We start from the raw sequence: 25898 nt of genomic DNA, 5'->3' as shown, positions 1-25898 counted from the left end.
GGTTGCAAAAATAATTGTATGGAAGTCTATAGCATTATGTTCATTGAGTAACTTATGGTCCCATTTAGAGCAAAGCAGGGTGTGCTTTAGGGCGGGGCTACCTCATGATTGACAGGTCGCTAACTGTAAGTTGTCTGGTCGTCTTACAACTTTAACCCTTCCACTGTGTGTTTTCTGTTCATAAAAGTTCATTTGAACCTTTTTTGGAGGCCTAAACATTTATTTTTCAGAGTTTTACCTCTCGTGTCACTTCAGGTTGCAAAAAACCAAGATGGCGAGGACCGAAAAGACAAACTCAAGGCTTCGAAGCGATAGTCAACAAACAAATTGGTGACGTCACATTGATTAGGTCCACTTCTTACATACAGTCTATTGGCGCAGCAGGGAAGTGAATTTGGTTGTGTGTTCTTTTTTCCCGAGGATGATGGATGCTCTTTAAGTTGTATTACTGAATGAGTACCATTTCCCAATCTGAACATTTCTAAGTAGAGGAGTATGGCATTGAGTTTCTGTTTAGCTCATTTTCTCTTCTACTCCACAGTGTCACAGACTGTAGCCTTTGGCAGCGTCTCACAAAGTAAAAACCTTTTACCAAAGCAAGCATGCCTCTGACGACCGTGATCACAAAAGGGGTCTTTTGTGAAAACTGAAGTGCTAAAATGTGTTGTGCAGCCCACATCTGTTAACTAAGGCACTTGCCTTTCAATCTTTTAGAATCAAGGTCTATGAAAAGAAACTACGATATACACTTGATTTTTAAAGCCCGGAGGCAGGTGGGACATGCCCATAAAAACAAGCATTCCTCGTCTCCCCATGTTTTCACTGGCTATATTTGTTTTTTAATTCAATAAAGTTATATTTTAGAAGTAGGCTACAGTCCCTAAATTCAGTGAGACTCCAGCTGCAGATGCTATGCACATGAAGACGAATATAAATGTGTGTCGCTACACGAATCGATAGATGTGTGACCCACATTTTTAGGGAACTTTCCTCGTCCTATAATACAGAAGCAGGTAGGATTTAGTGTCGGAAATTAAACTAGATACAATCAGACGTTGTGGGGAAACTTAAATATCTTTGTATATTTAGTTAGTTTCACACTTTAGGCTTTTAGTTGACAGAGTTCAGTTCGGGAGCATGTTGATTCTTATCGATGTCATCTGAGAAAGGGAATTTAAGGTGAAAAAACAATGGATGACGGAAGAGCGGGAATTAGTGTAAACAACAGGAGGGGAATGAAAAACGTGGGAGAGGAGAATTTCATAGATGGATCTGCAACCAATAGATCGAAACACCTCCTGGTTCCAGACTCTCAGATGTTAAGATTTGATGTTGTTTTTTTGTCCTGCGTGATAGTAAACGTAATAGCCTGTAACTGTTAATAACTGTTAATAACTGTTTTATTTGTAAAACCCTTTTTACCGTATAGTATTCTTTATTTAAAGACGACATGGCTTGTGGAAGATTCAGAGGTCTTAAAAAGTGCAGTACACCCTCCCGAAATATACCGAGTTGATAAAAAGTCCTTTAAACTTTTCCTTTGTAATTCATTTCTCCTGTTGTAGGATTCTGTACCAGGAAACCACCAGGGAGTTGGTGTACCCTGCAACAATGTTCTCAAGAAGGCTTTCAGTTTTTCACAGAGCCGGGTTATTTTTGAAGAGGGGGTTTCAGAGAGTGGTGCCCATAATTGGAAGTAGCGGGAGGTGAATTCACTCAGTGGCGGATCAATATTCCAAAGTAGCTGAAATATGCTGTAAAGCTTAGCAATTTAATCAATCGCGCTCTTTGAGAGAGAGTGCAGCGAATTATGTGTTTAAAGCTCGGAGTCTTTGAATGCGAGTTGTGAGTGATTAACGATTTAAACGTCTTGTTGTTGAATTAAATGTTAAAATGTATTGCTTTTACTTCTTCTTGCCAATAGTAGTAGGTTCCTGTTGCGCACACGTCCAACAGCAAACACTGTAACATATTGTCAAACCGTCATAGATGTGACCTCTCTGTAGATAACGTTCATCCCTCATCTGGTGCAGTCTCTCTGGGAGTATCTCTGGCCTCACGGCTGTGTGGATTTTGTTTGTCTGGGGGACGAAGCTGAGTCCAACATGCACAAGTGCTGTTCTGGAGTTGACACCATGGGTCAAGACTCATTACTCGTAGGCAGCGTTATATAAAAAGACACCAGAACCCAGTGGGCGTCACACATATCCTCTTAGCCTCAACCTCCCATTGCATGCGAGGTTGAGGTTCATCAAAACGTTTTAAACCTCTGTGATTAGAGTAAATATTCACTTTGAACTTGTGCTCCTTGAATAATGCAACAGCCTTTTCCCCTCCGCTTTACATTTGTTTTGTGTTGCAACACCGGAGAGAAACTTTTTGTGAAATCCTTTCCTTATGATGCGCAGATGTATATTCACCTTTAACGTTGAGCTACAATTCGAAAAGGGGATTTGCCCGGAGATGAGGACATATGCTCGGCGGACAAACGACTAGAAATCAAAAGAGCTTCCGCGTTGTCGTGAATTCATTGTGAGCGGAATAACTCTGGGATTGATTGGGGGGAAAACACATCACATCGCTGGGAATGATTAATGTGATGATTCTGTCCGGTGAACCCCTGAAGACCTGTACTTAATCCTCAGTGCTTTGAGTCCGTCGGTTTCATGCTCGGCAGTCTCGCATCTTTGGTTTCCGTCCATGAAGCGCCCTCCCTAACTAGGTCACATGCTGTCCTGGGACAGAGACTAACCACAACACGTAGTGATATGCGTCCCCAAGGACAAAGTGTCAAACATTAACACTTTCTCTTTGTCTCACACCCCCCCCCCCCCTCTTTCATCTCACTACTCCACGACTCACACTTACAGTAGCTGAGCTCATCTGCACGTGTCGAGGGAGGTTTTTGTCAAACAGTAGACGAGGGGTTAAACGGTCATGTGCCCCTCCTACCCTTCCAACCAGACCAGGAGACAGGAAGGGGGAACTACAGGAAGCTGAGGCCTGATGTCAAATAGACACAACTCTTGTCAAAGACACACAAACAGGGCTCTCACACACACACACACACACACACGCTGTGCATTAGTTGTTATGTTCACATGCTCACACTGACCTACACTCACATAAACAACGCTGGAACGCCTGTGAAGGGAAATCGTTTTTTTACCGTTTGCATTCTTCATGTGCACTGGTAGATAACCCGGGGTCCAAGGGCGTTCAAAATTAGCATTTTTAAAGATTAACCAACGATATTCTTTGTTACATGTGCTCAATAATACCTGGAGGACAATCGCTCCAATTATATAATGAAAGGGATCATTTATTTCGAAATGATTTCAATACTCCCAACGAACAAAACAAACTTCACTGACTTTTCTAGTAGCAGCTGTAATCCATCAAGCTAATGTTAATGGGGACAACCTCATTAACTTCACCTGTTAATCATGTACGAATGGAGTAAAAATAACCCAAATGGGGGATTTAAAAAAAAAGGAATCATTAATAAACATATTGGGAAATACTCTTTTAAGTCTTCCTGCCAAGTTAGAGACAACTACTCTCATGTCTGTGTGATGACTATGAAGCTACAACCAGTTAGCTTAGCTTAGCAGAAAGACTGGAACAAACCCAGGCAAGCTGTTTCCAGTCTGCGTGCTGTAAGCTAGCGGCACAGACACAGTGGTATTCTCTTCCAGCTTTTGGTATTCCTTTCATTTCAATGTGAAACATGTAAGGTATTAAATTGCCCCAGGCACCAGAACATCCCATAAGCAGGTCTGATTTCAGGCTTTGGATATTTTCAAACATGTGGTAGCAGTTTCCACCCGAAACACATGAGGTTTTGAGTTCTACCTGGAGGACAGTAACTCTCCTGTCAAGAAGTGTCATATGGAGCAGCTTCACGTCCCAAACCACCAAACAAATGCTATGCAAGCAGATGAGATCCGTTTGCTCAGCATTTCATGATCTATTCCTAATGTCTTGTATTAAATACAATTATTTTAAGGAAAAACAATTCTGCAATGTTTTTTGTCCAATCAATGAAGCTATCCATGAGGTTCATGTCAATGGTTTCCTTGTATGTTGGGAAGATGTAAAAGCCTACACCTTACAGAAATACATTATAATGATTCCAAGTTGTTATCAGCCTGTCATGGCTTCATGTCAGCTGACCAAAAGAAAAATTTTAATTGAGATGAAAGATGACACTGAGAGCGAGCAGCTGTAGTTTTGGCCAAACACACCGACAGGCACATCTAGTTTTTCTCATCCTTTAACATCTCTTCCCCTCTCACATTCCCCTTTTTCATTATCCCCGTTCTTCCCCTCCGTCTCCATTTCTCTAGGTGCATGAGGGTAATTGGCACTCTGTTTCTTTAATTAAAATAAGGTCTAATTGTAGCTGAAGCGGGGCAAATGTTCGTAGGCCTATAATTTCCCGATCACACACCAGAGCCACGCAGGAAAGCGTAAAATAGGAGGGGAAAGAAACGAACACAGAGGTGAACAACGGGATTCGATGCAAATAGGGTTCTGCTCTGAAGCCTGACGACGGCCCTATAGAAAACGAGGGTGTAATATTTGTCATGTAGTCCCCCTTTGTGAAAAATACAGGGTCAGGTTTTACATTTCAAAAGACAACACCCTCTATTGTTGTCTGCCTTTCATACAGACAACCCAATACCTTCCCCTTGCCTGTGTTTTCCCGACACGGTTTGATTATTAGCACATAAACTGTACCATGCTAATTCTGATCTCTCGAAACACCTTCAAACATGCCTCTCAGTGTCTCTACCTGGAATAAAGAGTCTTATAATGTCTACTAATATATTTGCTTTAAATGTTTCCATAAATCCGTTTAAGTCTTCTTGCCAGCACCAGTATCAGTTTAGACGAGTTCACTGTCTCCTAATGTGGACGATTGTACTGTAATTACTGTACAATTGTTTGTTTTGGGTGTTAAACCTGTCCGGATGACGAATCTTCATTGTTCGTACATTTTTCTAACACTCGGGGGGGCAATTTTCCGGCAGTGGGTGGCCGCCGCTGCTGTAGAAATTGTAGGGGAAACGCCAGCTTCCTCGAACGGGGCTTAGGTCTGAGCCTACTTCAGTGAAAGGCAAGTCCGTGCATGCACATAATAGAAACACTCACCAGCTCATCTGAAACACTCACGCTCACACATCCTGTCTCATAAACCTTAATGATGGAGCAGTGATAAACAGTGATTATCATGTCGGGGGGGGGTTCTTTTCCATTCCTTCAAAAGAAAACATAATCAGCATATGAAACGGAGGTAGACGTGCATAGATGGAGGCGGGGCACAGTGTTACGAATGTGTGTTTTGTTTTTAATTATGCTGGAGTGAACTGGAGGTAGACTTTGTCATCCAATTATCCTCCTCACCCACCTCTCTCCTCTTCCCTTTCTTCCACTTTATGTCCTCAGATTGTTGTCATCGAGCCGGTGGGCTTCTGCGGAAGAGAGAGAGAGAGAGGCATGTGTGCGTTTCTTTACGAGGAGTTTAAATAGAGAAAGTAAAAGGAATAGACTGTAAAAGCGATACGGGTAATAAATAATTGATTGAAGTCGCGTTTACCTCTCGGCGTGGTGGGATGACGAAAGCTCGCTGCATTTGCAACAGTGACGATTAGTGATGTCATGTGCTGGTCAGCCAGAGGACGGGAACGAGAAAAAGACGCTTTCAATGCAAAAAGAAAGATTTAAATGATGAATTCTGCATGTGTGTGTTACATCGTGTGCGTGTGTGTGTGTGTGTTCACTGAGGGAATTATTAAATTAGCAGGAGCTACGATGTGAGCGGCAGTGGGCGTAATCGAGTGATCATCGAGATCATTATGAAAAAATGAGGATATCAGGAGTCAGATATTTATCGGTGACACGAGACGGTTTCCACTTGTTCATTGACCGTTAATCGTTCTGTATTCAAATGTTCATGTGTTGCAGTTTCAACATGTGTTTTAATCTAACGTAAGGAAAGCAGTGGAGCAGTATATTTTTTTTAAATTGGAACTTCAGACTGTGGGGATGTAGGATAATTAATTAAAAAAAGAGAGAGACATAAAGAAGTTATCACCTCCATTAAGCAGAGTGGGACAGCACACTGATTTACCACAATATCCACATATCCCTTTACATTCGATCTTATGTGTGGAAGGACTAAATAGACGGTTTCAACAGTCCGTCCTGCATAGGCCGAGCTTGTCCGCAGTATCTGATCTGTAACCGCCATTAAAGTGTTAAACGATGGCGTCAGCCGAAGCATTCGTCTCAGAAGGAAGCGCCGGTCCGACTCTGCTTTATCTCCGAGTTTTTGTTTTGCCTCCATGTGTATTTCATTGGGATGTGGGTTTGCTAAGTGGTGAACGTGATTGCCTCTCACTTTAGGATCACAGAGATTAGTAACTGTAGGCGTTTTGTAAAATACTACAAGTGTTGTTGCTGTTTGAATATATTCATAGAGCACAAGGACTCCCTGACTGCCTTCGTGTCTTTCTATGTAAAAGGCCTTTTTCCAAACATCCTTTGCTCCTGTATACAGTCGTCCACAGGAAAATGACTGTAATCACTTTTTGAACAGAGATAGTCACTTGGAAGGATGTTTTTTCATGAATCCGGCAGCATAGTTTCTCACATTGACACTAGCGGGTGACAAAATATGTTAGATGGAGGTATTTTTCTTGACTTGAGGGCAGCAACTAATGAATTTATGCCCAAATGTATTCATTCCACAACGATATCAAACGGAGGCAATCAGAAACTTCTCACATTTGAGAAGATGCAGCTGATCAATGTTTTCAAGATCCAAATTGCTGCTGATTTGTTTTGTATTAGTCAACCAATTAATTAACGGATTCATCACAAACTGGAGAGCCAGACAATAGGAAACATACATTTCTAGTTCAGGTGCTGAAAATGTAAACCAACAGCCGTTATTAAAGGAGCTGTGTTTAACATTCAGAGCATTAAAAGATCATCAAACAACCATTATCTGTGTAATAAATACAGTGGAGCACGCCGTCCCAACCGACAGCAGCTCCAAATGATCCATACATCGGATCTTACGCCTTTAAACCAATAGAAGAAATAACATTAAAGAGCAACATTCTGATCAATACAGATGCAATCACTGAATCTGTGTGTTGAATTAGATTTGTGTTGATTTGCTCTTGTATTCAGCGCCGATGTTTTGCACAATACAGCAACATGTTGAAGTAGGAAGTGGAAACAAGACATCTTCAACACTTTCTTCCAGAATTCAGAGGGAAACATTTGTCTCATGAATGTAATAAGAACAATCTTATTAAAAGGTCAATAGTATTCCAAAATATGGTTTTAGTGTGTTGCAGGCATTGTTTTATTTATATGAAGCATTATTACTCGAATCAATGAAAAGAAATGTACTAAGACTTAAATGAATATGTCAAAACTAAATCTGTGGAAAAGGAAAACCATAAAAGAAAACTGGAAAAAGAGTTTTAAATGCCAGCTCAGGTGTGTGCGTGTGTGTGTGCGTGCGTGCGTGTGTGTGTGTGTGTGTGTGTGTGTGCGTGTGTGTGTGTGTGTGTGTGTCACTGAGGGTATTGGATGCCAGACTTTACTGTTGAGACTTATATTGAGAGCCTAATTCAACAAAGCATCTTAATAACCCCAATGATAGGCTCACACTGAACCCCCCCCCCCCCCCCCATTTCCTCCAGCATCCATTTTCATGCAAGTGCTCGCCCTGATGGTGGCACACAGGAGAGCCGCATTAAATCCTGTTTATTGGTAAAACCAAACGGCCTCACCCTTGAGATGAGCTTCTGTGGGGAACACGTAGGTGCTCTAAAAACCCGGTCTGTGACAGAAACCTCATCCCATCAGCATGAATACTAGTCACAACTCAGCAGAGACAATCTGCCGAGACAGCCGGGGGAGAAAGATGCCCTCACATGGGTTCGGGCCCCGGTTTTTTTTATTGTGGTACTGAATCATAGCGGAACTGCTCCGATTGTTTGTGAGCTGGCCCTCAAAAGATTAGAAAAGAAACTCAATTCGATTGTAATCACAGTTCGTGACTGGAAGGGCTTGAATCTTTACATTGGGATGTCTGTGAGTGGGTATCCGTGTTCTCCTGTCCCGACTACTCTCCGGACTCTTCGCAGCAGGTTTGGTGTGACCACAGGCATGCCGTGTTGCCGGGAACACAAGGGACTCGGGGGAGGGAATAAAAACAAACCTGAGAAGAAACACATTGTTTAGGGCAGTGGGAGTGTTTCTGTAGATGTAATTGACGAGTGAAACTCCATCTTCTACCGTAATCCCACCGTCAGCCGCAGCTGATACTTGGCAGGGAACGCGGGACTCGGAAATATGTTCGCCCCTCTGATTTTAAAGTCACCTGTGTGTTTCTCTGAATGTAAATGAATCGTATGCGTGTCATTTCTATATTTCCTGCAGTGAGTGACGCTGTGTTGTTTGCGTGTTCTTTCCCTCACAGAGGTCCTGATGAACACGAAAACGGAGACTTCTGATCTCAATTGGACCATCTTCTCACACGCCAAACCCGCGGTATGTAACCCCCAGCTCCACTTTGTTATCTGTATTACGAACACAGACTTTGTGGTGACTGGGGATTTTTGGCTTCCAGCTGTTCCTTTGTTACTTTGGCTATAAAACAGCTCCTTATATGGCAGGTAACTGACAGAATAAAGGAAACGCCAGAGTGACTGTGGGATTCAAGGTACATTGAAAGCAGATGCTTTGATATATCCCATCAACCTTTGAGTTGAAGTCACTGGCTGCCCACAGTTTTGAATACCGCTGCCAGAGAATGACATATTTGTAATTTGATCAACCGAGGAGTGGTTGTGAGGCTATTTTTTTTTTTTTTTTGCCAACAGCATCAGTGACCCAAACCGCTCGACTTGCTGATTCCTCAGAAGGAAAATAACGGTTGCAGTGACGCTGGCGGGGAGGTTTCTGAAACCAGACAGAAACACTCAACGAATGTGTCTCCGCGTTTGATTAAGATGCAAAGCAAAACACGCCGACAGTCTCTAAATAGTTTGCACAGCCGTTATCATTTGAAGCCGTTCATCAAAAGCGTCACGTTGTCAAAAATATAGTTTTTGTGTTTTTTAACACTAAAGCGTATAAAACAGTGATTTAGTCGGTAATGACAGGGAGCTGTCGTCAGCCGTCTGCATCACAGATACAGATATAAAACAGTTAATATATGGTTATTTATTTTTAGCATTAAAGGATTATGAATATGAAAACGTAAACATCATTGTTAAATGTTAGTTGTTGCATGAACGTTTTACGAGGAACCAAAATGAAGCTAATATTCATGTTAAACCTAAAATACGAATCATCAATATAATTTGCTGGTCTAACAGTGATGTGTATCGACTCAAATCTTGTGTGAACAGGTTGAAAGTTTTCTGCATAAAACACATTTACTTTGCTCGGACCTCCGGTACGCTTTGTACTGAGGGGAACGTCAAACATATGATCAGTCTCGTAATGGATCTGTGTCATGTGCACATCTCTCTGATTTTGCTTTCAAAAACCGACTTTTAACAATTTCTTGAAATGATTTATGTCAAATCCAGACGAGCCCTGTGGGATATTTTTGTACATCTTCATCACAGAACACATGTGCAAAGTCCATAGTATTTCTTTTTTTTAATTAAAAGGGAAATTCTCTCCTCCAAGTGATTCAAACCTGCCTCTCGGTGCTCTGCTGCACTGTAATTCATTCAGACCAGTATTCTGCCTCACTCAACACATCATCTGCAAATGGATTTTGAAGATTTACATATTTACATAACCGAATTTCTGAGCCTCAAGTCCAGCAAATCTGCTCAATTCTGCCCTGAGTATGTTAATTTCGTGCTCATTTCCCACTCTTGGGACACAGTGATGATTAACATGTTTGCTGTTGACTCAGAAGTCAAACATTAAAGCTTTTTTTCCGTTGCATTTGGCTCCCCAACAAATGTAGATTCCTGTGGAGGGTTTTCGCTTCATACGTATGTCTGTGATATCCCCCTCTGTATTCTTGTATTTTAGTCTAAACGTGTGTTTGAAGGGTGAAATCTGCGTCTATCTCGGATGCCGTGTGCAGCAGTGTGCTCTGTTTGACAAGTGAGACTTGGATTCCCCCTTGCTGGGCTGCAGCTCAGCAGGACGAATGATTTAACAACCCAGAGTCAAATTTGGGCTGGATCTAAATCCACAGCAGGCCAGATCTGTCCCTCGGGCCTCTGACAGGTGCAGTACAGCAGAGGGCCAACAAAGAGTCGCAGCGTTGTTATGATGAACGGGGCTTTTAATGTGATGACGTTTTTAAAGACCCTAGTGAAAGTCTCTCCGAGAGAATTAAAAATGTTCACAGGTTTTTCTGGGTCAGATGTCATTTTAACTTGCAACCTTTGACAACTCTTTGTTCTCCTCTTCTTCTTCTTCTTCTTCTTCTTCTCAGTGGGAGGAGCTAAGCGGTTTAGATGAGGAGAACAACAGCGTGAGGATCTACCAGATCTGTCAGACTGACAGCTCATCCAGCCATTGGCTGCGCAGCGGCTTCATCCAGCGACGAGGAGCGTCTCAGGCTTACGTGGAGCTGCGATTCACCATGATGGAGTGTTCCTCCAGGAGCACCCACCACCGCAGCTGCAAGGAGACCTTCAACCTGTACTATTACCAGGCCGACTCCAACGAGGCCACGCCCTCTTACCCGCCCTGGATGGAGAACCCGTACACCAAGGTACGTCCCCGCCCGCCCTCCGATGGTTTATGTCAGTTCGTCCTTCTTATCAAAGGACAGCTTTTCTCCATGTGGTTGTTCAAATTATATGTTTTATTGATTTTTAAATCTGCATTAAAGAGTTACTCCACATATTTTACTCATGAAGATCAGTTTAATGGCCACTGTTAGTGTCGATGAGCCTGTGAGAACAACTTTATAATGTCTTATTTTGCTCTGGAGGAACTTTTTCACCTTTTCAACATAATTCACCTTAAGGCTCCAACTAACTATTGATTGTAAGGGATTAGAAAACAAATGCATTCAATATTTCTTCGAGCCTACAGCGATGCCTTTTAATTAACTTGTTTTATCTGACCAACACTGCAAAACCCGAAAAAATATGTCATTGACTCTTACATGACTCTTTATATATGATACTTTAATTTGTCAAGCAAAAACTGCACATTTTTTGAAGCGTGACATTTTTGCTTGAAAATTGATTAATCGAACTCAAAAAGGTGACAATAGTTTGAGATAGAGCGATACATTTTCTATCAGTTGACTTATTGATCAATCAACTAATTGCTCTAATTAATTATTTATAATTAAATAGTCATTATTATAGCCTGGATGACATCATCAGTGTCTCTTTGATCCTATGGCCGTGGTTACACTTGTCTTTTCAATGCGACTTTTGTGATTTGTGATTGGAGCTCAGCTGTGTCCGCACATGTGAGTCCACACTTGACACTTCAATGCGACCTGACTGATCGGGTCAGAGTTACAGGGAGTAGTGGTGGAAATCGTCCCCTATGAAATGGGACAGCCCTTTAATACCTATTAAAGGACTTAACTGGTTCTGTTACATTTGTAATCCATGTATGTTTCATGTAAGTATTTTGTAAATTACTGACGTTTTTTATATTGGCCTTTAATGTGCATTTTGCTCCCATTCATTCCTTAAAAGTCGTCAGCCTGCAGCGACAAAACGCGTTGATTTAGTAATGCATTTATATTAGTCGGCATTTAATCGCTTTCATTTTTTTGTCCAAGTGATTTAATCTTCACATGGGAGCAAGCGCTGTTTTCACAACCAGCGTGTTCGCTTATTGTTCATCTTCTGGCTTTCATTTTCCGAACACATAGCTTACGAGCAAAGTGCTTCTTGGCATCTCATTATCGAACATCAGATGTTGTGAAGTCCTTGAACACACCGCCAAATAGAGGTTTGCATAATAGTAACTGCTCCTTGACTTCATTGCCGCTTAATCATGTCACTTTGACAGAAAAATAAAAGTGATGAAATGTTCACTGTAATTTATTACATTTCTCCAAAGCGAGTTTTCAAGTCCCTGCACGTTGAGGTTCAAAGCGTACTGTAACAAATGCGAAACAATGGCTGCCAGGAAGGTAGGAGATCCATCTAAAATCACAGTGGAATGCTTTGTTCAATAATGTGAAGCATATGTGATGTCTAGCTAATGGGCTAAAATGGCTCAAACATGCAAAACCGCCAGCCTGGTCCTGTTTTAGAAGCGAGTGTGTTGGAACCGGGCCATTACATGAGATCTGTTCTCTTTCTTCCCGTCCTAGGTGGACACAGTGGCTGCAGACTTTCTCCTGAGGAAGGGTGGGGAGCGGAAATTCAACATGAAGACCTTACGATTCGGCCCGCTGTCAATGAGAGGCTTCTACTTGGCTTTTCAGGCTCAGGGCGCCAGCATGGCCCTGCTGTCCGTCAGGGTGTTCTTCAAAAAGTGCCCCCCCCTGGTCAGTGCTCTGTCCTCTTTCTCCGAGACGGTGCCCCGCACTCTGGTGCAAGAGGCGCAGGGCGTGTGTGTGGAGCACGCCTCCCAGCAGGGGCCTCGACCTCGGCCGCCAAAGCTCTTCTGCGGGGAGGACGGCCAGTGGGTGGGCCAGCCGACGACCTCCTGCGCCTGCCTACCAGGATATGAGCCCTCTGAAGGACACACTGTATGCACAGGTGAGAAGGAGACACGGTTAGGCCACATATACAAGGGTGTATATGGACTACACCTGCCCAGGCAAGCAGAGCAGGCAGACTAAAGAAGAAAACAATGGTAAGATGAGAGGGGGTGGGTGGGGGGGTTCACTGAGTATCGAAACGCTGGAGCAGAGAAATGGGAGCCGGAGGAAGTTAATGAGGCAGGGGAGTGGCTGTAACACGGAGTGGACAGAGAGAGGTCAGGTGGAGAAGCACTTATCTCAGACGGGAAGAGCAGGGTCAAAGGCTTGCTGCTGCGACAACTCATGGTTCAGCTAAGTTAGAGGGAGCAGGCGGGGGAGCGGAGAGGAGGGCGCAGGAAAGGGGGAGTGGGAGGTGGAGGGGGGGGGGCGCTCGGGGTAAAGATCATATCACTTTGAGAACATCAAAGCAAAGCAGGCCAAAAAAAGAAGGAAGAAGCAGGATGATTCTCTCAGGAGCTGTGCAGCAGCTCTGTCTAATGAGTCCAATTAACAAGCCTCGTGTGTGAACACGTGCGCGCACACACACACACACACACACACACTGCATCGCACCAACACAGACAAATGTTGAGCACTGAAACCACTGAGACATAAGAAAGAAATGCTACATTTTCTCAAGAAAATGTCTCGTTGAAGGTTGGATTCGGGTTGATCTCTGTGGGAGGTATAATGATTTTTCATAACAAAAAATAATAATAATTTCCGACGTTTTGCTTCTGGTGAAGTGGCGCTAGCATTTCCAGCATTCTGTCACTGAAGGGAGCCGTGGGGAAAATACACTCACCAGACCATAAAGGGAAATTGCCTTTATCGCAAGATTGAACTGTTAATTTGCTTCATAGGCCGGTCACTGAAAATACAATTGATGTGTGCGTTTAACATTAAATTACTTTAGCTGTAATCTACCAACGACAACACATATGTCTTCTGGGTCAAACACACGCTTTTAACGTAAAACTTCTGAATAATGTCAAGTCGAGTGTTGTAGAGGAGCTAGATTAGAATATTTAAACACGTCTTTGAAGTAAAGCTCTAGCAGGCTATGAATACTGATACAGGGGAGGAGCTGTGCTCGTATACTGTAGCGTTGCCAATGTTATATAACACAAAAGGGTAGGAGACGACGCTCTGAATATTCCCAAATAGATTTAAAGTTATGACACAATATTAGCACCCAGGTTATTTTGATAATCCTGTCTTGTGACGGTCGCTTGCATTTGACTTATAAAGTATGTATTTACAACCTTTAGCGGGTGAGGCATGCATCAACACAGTTTTCACATGTGGGAAACTCTCGCAGGCAAAATGTCAGTCGGAAAGGATCTGTGTGAGTGTGTTGACCCTTTAACAATGCTCCACTCGCTGTGAAAGATTTTTTTATTGCTTTATTCCTCTCACGCAGCATTTCAACCGCCGCACCGAGCAGTTATTGTAGACATGCTGGTTTTGGTGACTGACTGTGGCGTTACAAGGGGACCGATCGTTACACATTGACATGGAGGAGTGTTCATGTGAAGCCGTGAGGAGACGGCGTGAGGGGACTACTGCAGCTCATCGTCTATGAAATGCATTTACGGTGTTATATAACAGAGAAAAGCAGCAAATCCTCACATTTGAGAAGTTTAAACCAGCCAGTTTTTAATCGAGTTGTCTGTCAAGTAATTGATTGATCAAGTAATCCTTTCATCGCTAGTTCAGACTCATTTCACTGTTTCTTTACACCTTGGATGCCACACAGCCATTTTGGGTTTTCGTGAGGAGAGTACAGACAGGGGACGATAGTTGGATCAATAAGTGGAGCCACATGTTTGGTGTCGTTACTCTGATATGGTCAGGTAAAGTCAATAATAAGCGGCATGTCAATGTCAGACCGGTTTATGCACTAAATTGAAATCACGATCAGCTTCATAACTGCGTTTGTCCTCAGTTTATAGCCCTCATCACATGGTTCTGTCTGTCAATCTGCAACCATCTGGCACCCGAGTCCGCTGAAAAACAAACAGCGACGTGTTTGCAAATTCGGTTAGACACAGGTCGGTCTGGGGGGGGGGGGGGGGGGGGAGTTGGTGCAATGGTTGTGCAGGATCATGTCCTGAATCAAAAGTCCTGATAATTTGCCCTCATTTGTCCTCCCCAGCTTGTCCTGTTGGTCAGTTCAAGTCGGCCTCGGAGGGTCAGTGCACAGGCTGTCCGGGATTCAGCCACGCCGCCGTCGGAGGAGCGCCGGTGTGTGCGTGCCGCTCCGGATACTTGCGTGCAGAGTCCGACTCTCCCGACACCCCGTGCACGAGTGAGTACACAGGAAACCGTGCTCATGTCCTAATTTGGAGGTGCTGAGCAACACAAGCATCCACTCGTTTGTTTTCACTTCTTTACTTTGCCCTGCTCTTCTGCACTTTGTTTTTACTTCTCTGCCGCTGTTTCTCTTCCACCCTGGTGTTATGTAGCCAAACTCCTCTAATCTGCTTCATGTCTTTTGTCCCGCTGCGGGGCATTGAGATGCATGTCTTTTGTGACAGGTGGCTGGGGGCAGGGCGTCCACTCTAAAGCGGAGTAGGCGTTGATGGTCTTAAGTGACACCTCCATGCAGATTCAGGAATTCTAATTCAGCCGCGTCTTGGATGTGTGAATGGGAGGGACTTTGTAATTAGTGCACTCTTTTGGAAATGGCCATAAAGAGGATGTGAAACAAAGTGAAACACGGTGGGGATGTTGGCAGAACTTGTTCTCTGCAGGTGTGATATCAATGCCACCTAGACTTTACATCCAATTTCATTATTACTGATAACTTTAATTACAAAGGCTTTATCGTAATTATGAATCACTTAATTCGGCCATTCCTATTATTTATGCTGTTATTGCACTGGATTGGCCGTGCGATTCTGCATATCACTTATATTTTCAATTTGTATGCAAAATTGCAAACCAGACGTGCCAACTGTCAATCACAACGGACCTTTTCCCCTGAGAACAAGTGTTTTACAGTAATGTGCCAGCCCTGGTGATTTTAATTATGTGGATTCTCATTCTTTAGTTATAAAATGCATCGCCTCTAAAAATCCCCTTTCTCAAAAAGTTGAATACCGAATTCATTCGGCACCCAGATCGTCTCTGATGCCGCCCCACTCGGGCTTCCGGTGTGAACACTATTGGCACTAAAGTTCGCTGCAGGCTCAGTGACAAAGCCTCCTTGGCAGGAACAGAAACTCATTCACAGTGGCTGAGTGGTATTACTGCTTAGTTATGCTTGGCTTAAGGCAATAGCTATCTTCTTACAATTTTCAGACGGTGATCATTATCATCCACTTTTAGACCAACGTAATTGCACCAGTTCAATTCTGCAACACATGTGCTCCTGCTGTGATGCTGTTCTGCTTCGTGACTACATGTGCAGACGGAATAAAATGTCTTCAACGCATTCGGAGAGACACAGACTGTGCGGGTCATGGAAAGGTAAAGCAGCAGTAAAATCACACGGAAGAGATTAAGATTTGATTTGAAAGAGACATTTTAGACATCGCGATTGCGTCAGGCGTAAGAGAAATGTGATGCCATGTACATTGAATAATGTAACACATATTTGGTGGATGGCTTCTGAGAGTATTTAGTGGAGAAAAAAAAACATTTAAAGAAATAAATTGACATTTTGGCAGATTTGCATATTTTATTTCTTCAGATCTCCAATGTCTGTGTGGTAAATATGAAGCTACAGCCAGCAGACAGTTAGCTTAGCTTAGCATAAAGAAGGAAAACAACAAAACATATCCACCTACCTGCACATTCGAAGCTCACTAATGAACATGTTGCATCATCTCGTTTGTTTCATCAGTACAGAAAGCATAAAGACGTCAATTTGTGTAATGTGTCTGTCGGGATCTTGAAAGACAAATCATCTGCTTATTTCCAGTAATTACAAAATAAAGAATGCCAAATCAGTTTAACTTTGGCTCTTTTTGTTGTCACCGTAGGACCTCCCTCGGCTCCGCGCAGCATCGTCACCCAGATCAACGACACCACGCTCAGTCTGGCGTGGAACGAACCTCTGGACAGCGGCGGCAGAACGGACCTGAGCTACGCCGTCGGGTGCTCAGTGTGCAGGTCGCCCAAGGGTCAGTGCCTCTCCTGCGGGGACAGCGTCAGCTACCGGCCCGCGCAGCACGGCCTGCTGGGACGCAGGGTGGAGGTGTGGGGCATGCTGCCTCAAACCACATACACTTTCACAATCCAGACCCTCAACGGGGTGTCTCCGGTTAGCGGCAAGGACCCCGCCAGTGAAAATGTCAACATCACCACGAGCCACGACGGTAAGAGAGGAACGAGGGGGAAGATGTGCAAGCGTATCAACAGTCAGAATTTCATGTGGTGTTTATAATTCTTCTGCCATCTGTGCAGTGCCCTCGCTGGTGTCTGTGATTCGGAAGAGTGACTCCACAGAGAGCAGTCTGACTCTGCAATGGTCAGTCCCAGCTCAGCCTCACTACACCATCCTGCAATATCAGCTACGCTACTGTGAGAAGGTGAGAGCCCCCTGAAGACATCTCTTTAACTGTCTGGCTTAAAGGTCACATGCTATTCAGGTTTCTTCATTTTATTTTCAGTTGCACTGCGGCTCACGATTCGAAAGACTCACAATGTTTTGCAAGGAAAGGTAACCAGGGGAGTACAGTGGCTCGTGTGGATTTCCTCACACAGTACAAAGAGAACTGAAAACCAGATTGTCTATACCTCGTTGAAGTTTTACTCAAGCTCTCGTTGACGTAGTTATGTCGTTTAACAGCACTGGCGACTGGCTAACGGCATTGATTTTAGATGGAACAGAGCAGGGTGAGACAAAACCACGCGATCGGTTCACGCTTCACTGCATCATTGGAGAGCGTCTTTGACGGCTTCCATTTAAAATGACTTGTAGCCTGTTGCTGTGTCGCTCACCTTGTGAACACGGCACTGTACTTTGTCTCAGTGTTGCATGTGGCAACTGCTGAGGCAGTAGACGGTACGCATGGGTGTGCGGTTGACTTTTCCATGGTGAGGTTTCTCTGACACACGAGACGAACCTGACTCAGAGACGCCATCGTACCAACTGAGGCATAAGACGCTTTTGTGTGAACGATATGAATCTCTAAACATATTAGTTAACAAGCTTCTGATTAAGATTGTCTCATTGTGTTTGTATTGTAATTGGATTGAGTCATTTTGACTCAATCAACATTCAACAATGGGGGCTTTTTCAAGCATCTTTTTTCGGTCGTTCCCTCTCATATTCCTGTTTTACGCTCACTTCCAGTCCGGTTAACTGTGTTTTCATGCGGTAGGAGCGACGTAACGAGGATCAGTGCCACTACGCAGAGAGCGCCAGGAACCAGGCCGTGCTGACGGACCTCCGCAGGGCCACTCAGTACGAGGTGCAGGTCCGAGCGCGCACCGTGGCCGGTTATGGCAGCTTCAGTCCTGCAGCCATGTTCCACACTCTGCCTGACGGTAAGTTTGCTCTTGAAGAGGGAGCGTCGCACACATTATTCTTTCACACCTTTTTTTTTTTTGCCATTTCCACGGGGAAGGTTTTTCATATTCTTTTCAGTCCCTTTTTGTTGAATGAATGTACTGTCTCTGTCCTTCTATTCAGGTGGTGTCCTTGTATTGAGCCTCTTTAATATTCTACATTTCTGTCATGTTCTTTCCTTCTCATACTTGCTTTTTGCAGCAACAAAAAAGACGCTCCTGCAATGATCTCTGTCATGACATCATTCCAACTCTCTGTCTCTCTGTCTGCTCTCTCAGGTCTCGACTCTGCCGCCCAGTTCCTAGTACCTGGCATCCTTATCGCTGTGGGGATGTTGCTGCTTGTCACTTTCGTCTTAGTGGCCGCCTACTGCATCCGGTGAGAACGAGGGAAAGGGTGTAGAAGCAGAGAAGAAGATAGATTTTGATGGGAAAGAAGTTGACAGAATAACAGGAAACGGGACAGAAGGGAAAATCGAAAACCAATGACAACCGTGACCCCAATCTTACAGTTTTGCACCACTTTGTTCTTTTGTTTAAAGAAATCATATCTTATCAACAGTGGATTTGCACTCTGTCACCCACACCATTTCTTTCTGTGTTTGAGGCAGTTCAGACACAAAGCAATGCTCATGATGGTATTTTGCTTACACGGACAAAAGTTATCGTGCTCATTAGGACATTTTTCTTAGGCTTCATTGTTTGAGTAAATAGTGTTATAGGGTGTGTGTGTGTGTGTGTGCGCGTGTGTGAGAGAGTGTGAGAGAGAGTGATATGACGGTAGAGGTAGAGGGCAGGGAGAGACAGGATGCAGGCGTCTCAACCCTGTTTCCACAGGGCAGGAGAACAATGGCTATGACCTTGTGACACACACACACACACATACACACACACACACGTACACACTTACACACACAAACCAGTGGCTGAGGCCCAGATCTGCCACTAACCGAGGGTGGTGCACATTATTGCTATTTTAGGCTTATGAGGTGGGAGCAGGAGAGAAATGGAGGAAGGCAGGGATCCAGTAGCTACAGGGTTGTTACAGTCATGCGGGGATGAGTTAGCGCCAGCACAGTTATAATGGAGCTGCTTGTATCAAAGAGCAGAACCTCAGCGGTTTCTTCACCGTTACCACAGGACTGGTTGAGGATTGTTTTTCTCAAAAAATAACAATGACGGCTCTTGTAAAAGATAGTATTTTGGTCTTTACCTTTGACTTCTCAGTGAATGGGGCCAAGATAGCAGAATATTTTCGAAGGGGATTAAAAAAAAGTGTCATATTTTGCAATGCTTGCTATCATCCCAGATTATTTTAACATCAAGTAAAAATATTCATACAGTGCGTGAATATGTTTTTTGGCTCATTTTTCCTTTTTTAGACTTTGTATTTTAGTCAGAGAAACACAGCACATTGTAAGACCCGTGATTTGCATAACATTGGGCTGATAAAGCACTAAGAAGGCTTGCCAAAAAAAAGTAAAAATCTCATTCTTCAGATCACTGAGCTGCCAATCCTAATCTTTATTGTATTTATCCCGATCTCTCTCTACCTGCAGCAGACACAGCCGGGTAAAGGATCCAGAGCTGAGCGACAAAAACAGCCAGTACCTTGTTGGCCAAGGTAACAGATGAAGGACATGCACACGAAGCCGCAGCTGTGATTTAAAACACGCCCACGTCAAGAAATGTGCTCATGGTACTCTTAACATTTCTTCTTTTCCTTTCCCACGACTCTGTTTGTTTTTACTTGCAGGGGTCAAGGTTTACATCGACCCCTTCACCTATGAGGACCCTAATGAGGCCGTGCGAGAATTTGCCAAGGAAATTGATGTTTCCTTTGTCAAGATCGAGGAGGTTATCGGTGCTGGTAAGCCCCAGCTTTAGGCTTTTCCCATTATTCACAAATGTACTTTCTCTCTGTGAACTCTCTGTGAGTTTGTTTTTTAAGCCGAACGGGTTTTCAACAAATCATTATTAGGAATATATTTAATTTACTAAGCTAAATTGATTCTGTGACATTTAAAACAATTGTCTTTATTATTCTTTATCAGACAAAATTCAATATTGGCGTGTAAATAAAGCAATGAACTGATAAATGTGTTTCCAGCTCTTATTCAATCTAAAGTGCACCGCTAGCTTCAGGCGAGCTGTCTGCTTGCAGACGACGACTGTCCTCCTAACGTGGTTAACACCAGTTAAAGAAGACATGTGTGTCTGTGTGCTGCAGGAGAGTTTGGGGAGGTGTGTCGCGGGCGGCTGAAGGTCCCGGGGAAAAAAGAAAACTACGTGGCCATCAAGACACTAAAGGGAGGCTTCACTGACAAGCAGAGGCGGGACTTCCTTTCTGAAGCGTCCATCATGGGTCAGTTCCAGCACCCCAACATCATCCACCTGGAGGGGATCATCACAGCCAGCTGTCCGGTTATGATCCTCACAGAGTTTATGGAGAACGGAGCTCTGGACTCGTTTCTACGGGTGAGTGCGACAGAGGAAACACTGAAACGCACCGCCGCTTCAGCCGCTCTCCGACTGAACTGTTCCTCTCCTCCGTAGCTGAACGACAGCCAGTTCACTCCCATCCAGCTGGTGGGGATGCTGCGCGGCATCGCCTCTGGCATGAAGTACCTGGCGGAGATGAGCTACGTCCACCGAGACCTCGCTGCCCGCAACATCCTCATCAACAGCAACCTCGTGTGCAAGGTGTCCGACTTCGGCTTGTCGCGCTTCCTGCAGGAGAACTCATCTGACCCGACTTACACCAGCTCCCTGGTACGATGACACTCCTCTTCAGATGATGCTCATCGAACACTTTCATTAAATCTGTCTGCAGTATATCTACAGATATATCTCTCTATATATATTTATAAAGATATATATCTATGTATTCTTTCCTTGTCAGAGCCCTGTCTGATCATGTTTGTTTGAAGCTTTGCAGTGCTGACTGTTTTCTTTTCTGTGCAGGGAGGTAAGATCCCAATACGCTGGACAGCACCAGAGGCGATAGCCTTCAGAAAGTTTACTTCAGCCTCAGATGTGTGGAGCTATGGCATTGTCATGTGGGAGGTCATGTCTTTTGGAGAGAGACCGTATTGGGACATGAGCAACCAGGATGTAAGATCTTGACAATTATTTTGAAGGTTTTATTTGGCGCAGCACAGAGTTGAGCTTCTGCAAAAACCAAATGTAACATTTGCATTCTGAAAAAAAAGCTATGTATGAACTTTTCAGATGAACAATGTAGTGTTTGGATCGTAGCTTGACCATGAGATTGCCAAGCAACACTGGCACAAAAGGCAAATTTAAGGAGGAAATTTTTTCCTCTTCTGTATTGTTTGTTTTTTCGAACCCACCAAGCAGCTCAACGTTCATTGACAAGAAAAGTGAATGCATTGGTTTGAATAGCGATCATTTTTCTTCCTATCAAGGTTATCAATGCCATAGAGCAGGACTACCGGCTGCCACCGCCCCCTGATTGCCCCACTCATCTCCACCAGCTGATGCTGGACTGCTGGCAGAAGGACCGCTCGGCGCGCCCTCGCTTCTCCGACCTCGTCAGTGCCCTCGACAAGCTCATCCGCAACCCCGCCTCGCTGAAAATAGTGGCTCAAGAAGGAGCGGGGTGAGTGCAGCGGTTTCTCTGTGACTGACAGACAAACCTGGTCACAGTGGCGGCGAATATACAGCTGGAGAAAGAACAGAGAAAAGGAAGCATGCCGGTCATTTCACGATGTCCCTTTCTTTAGCGTCCTTTTAGAATTTATTTTCCATTCAGGGTTGTAATAGTCACAGGACACACATTACCCTCCTATTGCCCAATCTTATGTACCACCATGATGTCCTGCTGTGACCTGTCAGACACTTGCTGTGCTGATTTCCCTTCCTCCACATTCTGCCTGTCAGCTGGTCGCATACAGGAGTGAACACTCCGCCCCTGACGAATCCCATTGTTTGGCCCCGTCAGTCACTCAGCCTCAGATTATACCTTCGCCTGTCGACTGGAATGTTGCCGCCGGATGTTTGTGAGCTCCTCACTGTTGTTTTGGTGACAGCGTGAGTAAGTTCTTCCATTGTTTCTCTACTCTGTGCCGTAGGCCGTCTTACCCCCTGCTGGACCAGCGTGCACCTTTAGCCCTCTCGTCGTGTGCTTCAGTGGGGGAATGGCTTCGGGCCATCAAGATGGAGCGCTACGAAGACAGCTTCTTGCAGGCCGGCTTCAACTCAGTGGACCAGCTGGCCCAGATCACCACACAGTCCGTTCCAGTTTTCTTATCTAAACTGATTCTTATCTTCAAAGCTAGATGTTCTTCCATGGCACCAGGTCTGGGAGCTAGCCTTGTAGCTTTTAGTCGTTACAGCTATCAGCTATCATTACAATCTCCTGAGGTGCATTTTTTTATTTTGAATTTCAGACTGGAAGCCCAGAGAGCCGAAATGTGATGACTGAAATATAATTTTTGTCCGTCCAATTCTATCTTTTTATTTCTTTTTTTAAATTTTCTTCCTGTCTAATTTGTGATTTTTCTCGTCTTGTGCTCAGGGATCTGCTGCACATGGGAGTGACTTTGGCTGGGCACCAGAGGAAAATCCTTTCCAGCATCCAGACAATGACCTTTCGGAACAAGAGCACCGCGGCTGTCACCTTCTAGCTCACCTCGTTCAGTAACCTGGACGTGAACGCCAGCACACCAGTGCGGCCGTGTACTCTGAGCACTCTGGATGCTCATCCCTGCGACCCCACTTTGAACACGGACTTCAAGGGAAATCAGCAGAATTCACCTACGACCAAAAAATAATTCAAAAAATCAACGACTTAAGATGACTTTCCCATCCGAAAGAGAGAGCTGTCCGGAGACGGGCATGTCCCTGACGAGCACAGTGACCATGGGGACGAAGTTGCTGTTGTGCAGACTTGACTCTGCCTCATTTTTTTGCGGTCAGTGTTTTTGTATCTACGTGAATTAAGGACCCAATTATTGTGCTAAGCCAAGACGAGAGACTGATCAGAATTTACAATGTTTCTGTTGTATCATGTCATTTTGGAAACTGGCAGTGGACTGGTTTGTCCCAGTAAAAAGTCACTTCACCGAAGGAGACAAAAAGAAATGACCAGTGACAATCCAAGGTTTTCAGTTTTCATATTGTTGTAATTATGAATGAGATCTGGATTACATTACTTCACGGACATTTTTTTTCACATTGAGACGGAACATTTTAACAGTTGGATTTTTACTTCTTTGTTTCTGTTTGATTTCAACATTACCTCCTCTTTACTCAGGTGTGATGTGTAATGCAAACTTGGGAGAGCGCTGTACTCGCTCGTCCTAATCAGACTTCTTTCGTCTTCTTCAGTCTCTCTCTCTTCATCGGCTCCGCAGCATGTGAGAAGAGAGACACTGAGACATATCAGCACTTTTGTCATTTCAGAGTGAATTGTAATCTTCAGTGACTCCATGTGTTTCTCTTGGAGTGGTTGGTTATTTTCTACTGCCTGTGTTTTCTGCCGGCAGCTCAGTTTCATTATAGTCTGAAAATACTGACTGAACAAGGACCAAGTGGACCCAGAGACCAGAGAACACTGTAGAATTGGGTTTCATTGTAGACATTTACCCAAGGGAAGCGATCTGGCCTCAAACTTGTTTTTCTTAAATATAACTGATGCATTTTTAATTCTCTTATTCTGTATTCTCCATCTTCCGGTGCCATTCAGTCGTCTTCGTGGACTTAAATGCCAATTTTATATAGCAGAACTCTCTCACGAGTGATTCTTGTTTCATTAAAATGTACCTCAAAGGGTAACTTTGACATTTTGAAGTATTGTGTTCCTTCATGCTGGTTGTGTAGCCGGTAAATTGTTTCTGCCGTTGCCTCAAAGCTGTTCAAAATGAGTCTCTTGAAATTCTTAACGTTTTGCATTGAAGACAATCTACAGCTACCAGCTAAGCTAACATGCTAGCTTGTAGCCAGTAGTATCCATTGGTTTCTGATTGGCGCGCTAACAACACTGTTGAGCTGCTGTTTGAGGAGCACAGCAGCCCCCCCCCCCCCCCCCCCTCACGTTATTACAAGTGCTTGAAGAAGAATAACAGGCTGGAGTTCAAAATGTCAAAGTATTGCTCAACGATCTCTCGAAGGATAATACCAATCATTTTGCCAAGTCCTACATCATTTTCCTGCAGTGAATCAGGAAAATTAAGTAAAAACAGCTGCTAAAACATACTCAAATATGTTCAACACAACATGGTATAATTCGTTTTCTAAATGCTTTTTACCTTAGTGCCATTGAGCACTTATATGATTTTTCAATTGGCAATTTGGGTTTTCCTCTTCCTTGGACTTTAACATGGCATTTCTATCATATGCGATAACTATCCCGGGTTTCAAGAGGTTTAAAGTGCAATTTATACGCGTTCAAAATCCATTCAAATGTGATGATTAACATAAATTGAAGTCGGATTGATTCACACCAAACCTTGGGTGGTAGTAATGGCCACACTCTGAGGGTACACTTTAAAAAGTGTGGTTGGTGATACCATAAAATCATCCACCCTCATAAATGAATCTCACAGGCCCAGAATCAAAATCACTGGTATTGTCACGCCGGAGTCTGAGAGATTCCTTTAAGGAGTGTGAGCAATGTGGTCTTCATATTGAAGATCTCATTAAAATCCACTTTTCAATGATGAATAGATGAAGTATGTTTTGATTACAGTCCTGTGTGTAGGCTAATCTGTATTCAGTATTCATAATAAAGACACACATCTGTGTTTAATATCAAGGACTCGTTTTTCTGCTTGTCAACATGTCTGTGTAGATAATCATCAAAGTCATTATTGCCTCAACTGGAGCGTGACTGCTGCGCCAAATATATGTGGATGTCAAAGGAAGATCCTCTCTGACCCGAGAGTGAAAGTCCATATATTTTACCTGATGACAGGCGGAGCTGTCCCAGTAACCCCGGTGACTTTTGTCCCAAATTCAGAGCGAAGCAGCTCCATATTTGCCAAAAAAACACACACTGATGCCTCGGGATTTGCCCCTTCCTTTAATGCTGTAATTGCATTTTATCTCGGCTCTCAGAGATGTGAAATAAATAAATAGTTCTTGGTTTTCTTGTTTTTAATCTGTGGTTAGATAATGCCTCATCTGAACTGGCTACGCTCGCAGCAGAAATGTGCGAGTAAAATGTCTAATGTCCTCTGTGGCTCTTGTTGCAAACGTGCCTCTCATCTATCGCGCCGAGCCGTCTTTTAATAATGGGAGAGAAACAGGAGACTGCGAGAAGGGAGTCTCACTCCGCCTACATTTCCCAGCTTTGCCTTTCCTCTTTGCCTTCTGTCTCTGCGGAGAGCCTTTACCCCTCCAGGGCTGGAAGCTTGTCCTCTCCTATGTTTCTCTTCCTGGTCCTCAGCTCTTTTAATCATGAAGAGATGTTCTTTTCTTCTCCTGTGCCTCGGGCTGAGAGCAGCTTAGAGTGCAGCATAAGCTTAAACTAAACTCTCACAGAATTTATTTTTCTCTCTCTCTCGCTCTCTCTCTGCTGCTCTCTCCAAAGCTACCATAACCAGGCGAAGCTGTCAGGGCTTCAAGAAGTGTTTAGGTTCATTGATTAATGTCCTTTGATTATCTCTCTGTTACTGACTCATTCCTC

At 43.9% G+C, this 25898-nt stretch overlaps 1 protein-coding gene across 1 annotated transcript in view; it reads left to right on the top strand.

Moving 5' to 3' along the window:
• Positions 1-24956, top strand: part of LOC306788257 (ephrin type-B receptor 4a-like) — a 33451-nt gene extending 8495 nt beyond the window's left edge. The window contains exons 2-17 of the mRNA XM_079283699.1: positions 8507-8577; positions 10496-10777; positions 12353-12743; positions 14886-15038; positions 16717-17052; positions 17141-17265; positions 18061-18226; positions 18527-18626; positions 19807-19871; positions 20004-20117; positions 20478-20725; positions 20804-21019; positions 21212-21361; positions 21676-21869; positions 22342-22500; positions 22788-24956. Coding sequence (XP_079139825.1) covers positions 8507-8577; positions 10496-10777; positions 12353-12743; positions 14886-15038; positions 16717-17052; positions 17141-17265; positions 18061-18226; positions 18527-18626; positions 19807-19871; positions 20004-20117; positions 20478-20725; positions 20804-21019; positions 21212-21361; positions 21676-21869; positions 22342-22500; positions 22788-22896 — 2879 coding nt within the window. The 3' untranslated portion in view covers positions 22897-24956. The remainder of the gene's footprint in view (positions 1-8506; positions 8578-10495; positions 10778-12352; positions 12744-14885; positions 15039-16716; positions 17053-17140; positions 17266-18060; positions 18227-18526; positions 18627-19806; positions 19872-20003; positions 20118-20477; positions 20726-20803; positions 21020-21211; positions 21362-21675; positions 21870-22341; positions 22501-22787) is intronic.
• Positions 24957-25898: the final 942 nt, after the last annotated feature.

The sequence above is a fragment of the Melanostigma gelatinosum genome, assembly GCF_949748355.1.
Source record: "Melanostigma gelatinosum genome assembly, chromosome: 14".
Classification (NCBI taxonomy): domain Eukaryota; kingdom Metazoa; phylum Chordata; class Actinopteri; order Perciformes; family Zoarcidae; genus Melanostigma; species Melanostigma gelatinosum.
The sequence above is the reverse complement of the archived record's forward strand: the minus strand, read 5'-3'. Positions and strand labels throughout refer to the sequence as shown.